The 3931-nt window shown below is 37.1% G+C and overlaps 1 protein-coding gene across 1 annotated transcript; it reads left to right on the forward strand.

The window, feature by feature from the left end:
- The first annotated feature begins 287 nt into the window (after window positions 1-287).
- LOC142397100 (G2/M phase-specific E3 ubiquitin-protein ligase-like) lies at window positions 288-3479 on the forward strand. The gene is made up of 9 exons (XM_075480454.1): window positions 288-695; window positions 804-837; window positions 995-1062; window positions 1355-1438; window positions 1524-1834; window positions 1927-2108; window positions 2382-2554; window positions 2931-3145; window positions 3244-3479. The coding sequence occupies exons 1-9, from the start codon at window positions 634-636 to the stop codon at window positions 3477-3479; spliced, it is 1365 nt and encodes a 454-aa protein (XP_075336569.1). The 5' UTR covers window positions 288-633.
- The last annotated feature ends 452 nt before the right edge of the window (window positions 3480-3931 follow it).

Consider the following 3931-nt stretch of genomic DNA (forward strand, 5'->3'; position numbering starts at 1 on the left):
TGCAAACAGCTGTAAGTGCTTCTGACACATCTTCACTCTTGTTTTAAGCTCAACTTTGTTATATGTTAGATTTAAATATCACATTTTTACACCTACATATGATTCTCAGACCAAGATACATTCCAGTCATGATTCTTTTAACTTCCAGGTTTAACTTGTGTGTCATCAGTATAAATATCAGAAAGCCCTTTAGGCCCACTTTAGGCTTGTATTTCCAATACAGTCTTTTTCTTACTACAATGTGGGTTTATTGTGCCACAATACAAAGTTTGAAAGCAAAAGGGGATACCATATGATTCTACCATTTCACCAAATTTATGTAGTGAATTTTAATTAAGTATTTATGGTTGATAGATATTGAAGATTCAAGGATTCAAAATAACCTTTACTCACAGGTAAAACTGGGGAGATTAATGCAATTCAACTTCATACCCGTAACAATCAAGATAATTATTGCATTTAGGTTACAGTGGACATTCTTCAAGTGACGATGACAGTGTTGTCCATGTTCGGTTGCCATCTGGAGACAGTCCACTTTCTGACACCTTGGTCAGTTATCATCTGTATGGCATTACACGTTAAGTGAAGTGAATTGATATTTTCGTTTGATGAAATCTGTCATTTCTATGTTGTATGCAGTTGTGGGATGGTCCAGATAATGCTAGCAGTCCAAGAATGGAGAACATTCTGAATGAGTAAAATACAAAACGACAAACAAAACATTGTCCACTTCATATTTTGTTGCTCAGACAGTGCAACGCACAGTGCAGCTACTTAATTATTTAGTTTTTTTTTATTTCCAGACCTTTCAGACACACACAACCAGGCTCTGATCAAGTAAGACTTGAATTCATCTACTTAAATGTTGAATGTGTGAACATATTTTCATGAATTCTCCAAGCTAATCACTCAAAATGTAATGTGTACTATTATAGTTACTAAGCCAGTGGCACTGTCATTACATTAACTGCAGTAATTTCTTCGGTTAAATTAGGATGGAGGACAAACCAAAGTCCAGGAACTTCTCAAATCCACCCAGGACCACAACAAAAACTACTATAGGTAAGCTGTGTTGATGGTTACAACCTTTACAGATTTGCTTTTTACATTTTTACATTTCTAAATGGAAGTCACTACTTACAAACCAAGGAAAAAAAATCCCACAAGTATTTTGGGATATTCATACCTTTTTTTTTAAATATATTTTGGCATATATATATATATATATATATATATACATACATACATATGCCAAACATACTGGTATTATCTGTTCTAAACCCAATATTCTTTTTAAAGATCATTCATTAGATATAAATTTGAAAATATTTACTCAACTGTCCTCTCAATACAGCAACTACACAAATGTGTATGCACCTATCATAGTTGACAGTGACTCAGAGCCAGAGGAACATATGGAGCACTGTGCAGAGGAAAGGTAGTAATTACTAATTAGTATTTTTCTAAATCTTATTTGTGCCTTTATTCTTTGAAATAATAATACACCACATTTTCTTTTACAGCACAGACCATAAGACTGCTGCAGACATTATTTCAGAGCTCTATGCAAAGACTACACAAACGTCTCACAGCAGGTTCAATATCAATAGAGGCAATGTTTGGGACGGAGCGGTCCGAGGCTTCAAACGTGCTTCATTTGACCCATCCAATGAAATATTAGTGAGGTTCACTGACGATGAGGGACAAGCTGAGGATGGACTTGACAATGGTGGTCCCAAGCGTGAGTTCCTGACCCTTCTTATGAACTGCCTAAGAACACGCAGAATCTTTGATGGACCAGAGGACAGGAAATTTATCACACTTGACAGTAAAGGTAATGACCTTATTTCGAGTTTCAGCATCTTCTTCATGAGAATGCGGCAACTGATGTAAATGTAGTTCTAATTTGACAAAAAAAATCTACAGCTGCGAAAGATGATGAATACTTCCTTGCTGGGAAGATGATTGCTACTTCCATCGTTCATGGTGGTCCAGGTCCTCGCTTCTTGGCAGAGACGTTTTACCAGTTCCTCACAGGAACAACCACTGACATTGAAGCCAAGATTGAAGATATCACTGATGACACCATGAGAGCTTCCCTGCTTGAGGTAGGTTGGTATTATTAACAACAACTACTTCAGTCAAGTAAAGTATTATTTTTTTTTTAAATGTCTAATATTTAATTATGCCCATATCAACTTTTTTCGAACATGTTTTGTTACTATAAAAAATGTCTTCACAAAAGACAATTCTAAATGGCAGAATACAAAAAATCTGATATTCAGTAGGTATGTCGTTTTTTTTTTTTTTAAATAAATTGCCTCACATGGGAGTGTGTCAGCATATTGCTTTCCGTTTACGCTCATTGTTCTCTGCCCTAGATATCCAATGCAGCTACATTAGATGAACTACATTCAGCAGTTGAAAGACATTCCAACATCTTGCTGATTGCTGGTTGCTTTCATTACCCTGTTATTGTGGATGACAAAAAGAAGATGATAAAAGATTTTATGCGGTGGTACAAAATTTACCGCAACTATTTCTCAATACAAAGGTATGTCTCCCTAATTTGAACAAAGTTAAAGATGTTCATTAATTTTTTTTTTCAAGTCATATATTAGTCAAAGAGATGAATACAGGGTCAGAATGTAACAGTAGTCATCAGCCAAATGAGCAAGAGGCTGGTAGAATTACTTCACTCAAGTCAACAAAAAATTTTAAATTTGTGTAGCTGTCAAAACTTTCAGTGACCATTTGGCGCGCGAGTCAGTTTCAGACTCTGGGTGAATATGCAAGATCACTTGGTGTAAAAGATTAGAAGATTAAATGTACTGCCAAATCATGTTCATGTATGGTGGATGGAACTGCTCCTTTAAAATGCTTCCATTGCCAGCATCATTGAGGTGATGATTGCTCTAATTGTTTTCTAGATTCAAGGATGGGCTTTCGACACTGGGTGTCATGTACGCTTTGGAGCAGCATGCATCTGTATTCAGGCCCTTCATGTGCGCAAGTGCAGAGAAGCTGACATCTGCAACACTACAGGAAATCTTTGAGGTTCAGCTCAGTGAAAAGGGCAGCACAAGACGGCATGAAGAAACCAGAGTACTAGGATTCTGGAGAGACTATCTCCTTGGCACAGAAGGTTTATTTTTATTAGAACATTTATTATTTTTACCATTTTCTGTTTATATCAGTCGTATTGTAATGTTTAACTTAACTCAATACTTCTCCTTTTTTCAGAACAACAAACAGGGCTCTCTCTCCCGGACATCCTGATGTTTGCCACAGGATTAAACACACTGCCTCCCTCTGGAATTCAGCCACAACCCAAACTGATTTTTCAGTCAACATCTCGGTTTCCGGTCAGCAGCACCTGTGCGAACACAATCAAAATACCAATGTCCAAGACATATGATGAGTTTCAAACAGACATGGACTTTGGGATACAAAACTCCCCTGGTTTTGGACTCCATTGAAATTGGAATTTCAAGTATGGTATCAGAAAAGAAAAATTAGGCTGTTGACCTATAATATTTACAGTTGCAGAGTCCATTTTGAAAGTTGTTCCATGAAAGCTGTGGTACTTTGTTTTGGTTGTTTGATACAAAGACTGAATGTTGCACTCACATTACATATCAGCCATGTTCTTCAGTCTTATGTAGTTTTCCACACAGGACTCCCATGTTAATGGCTGCATCAGACCACTCCGTCTCTGTAAGTCCTCAAAGTGTGCCTGGAGATGGTCATCGCCACATGGACTGCAGGTTGTCTCTGTTCTAAACTGGCCAAATTCCTCCTGTGAGAATGTGAACCCACAGTCATTTCCACCGAACCTGGGGGTTACATATGCACTGTACGTCAGTTCATATATATATTTAGTTTTTTTCAGTCAACTGGCAACTTGTATTGTTTTATGTTATAGCCAGTT

Source organism: Odontesthes bonariensis, chromosome 13 (assembly GCF_027942865.1).
Source record: "Odontesthes bonariensis isolate fOdoBon6 chromosome 13, fOdoBon6.hap1, whole genome shotgun sequence".
In the NCBI taxonomy this organism is placed as follows: domain Eukaryota; kingdom Metazoa; phylum Chordata; class Actinopteri; order Atheriniformes; family Atherinopsidae; genus Odontesthes; species Odontesthes bonariensis.

Bases quoted from the DNA above. Each gene is read 5' to 3' on its own strand.
- LOC142397100 (XM_075480454.1), top strand. From the start codon at position 634: ATGCAGTTGTGGGATGGTCCAGATAATGCTAGCAGTCCAAGAATGGAG. The intron at 1,063-1,354 runs GTAAGCTGTGTT...CTCTCAATACAG, and splicing joins CACAACAAAAACTACTATAG to CAACTACACAAATGTGTATG. The intron at 2,555-2,930 runs GTATGTCTCCCT...ATTGTTTTCTAG, and splicing joins AACTATTTCTCAATACAAAG to ATTCAAGGATGGGCTTTCGA.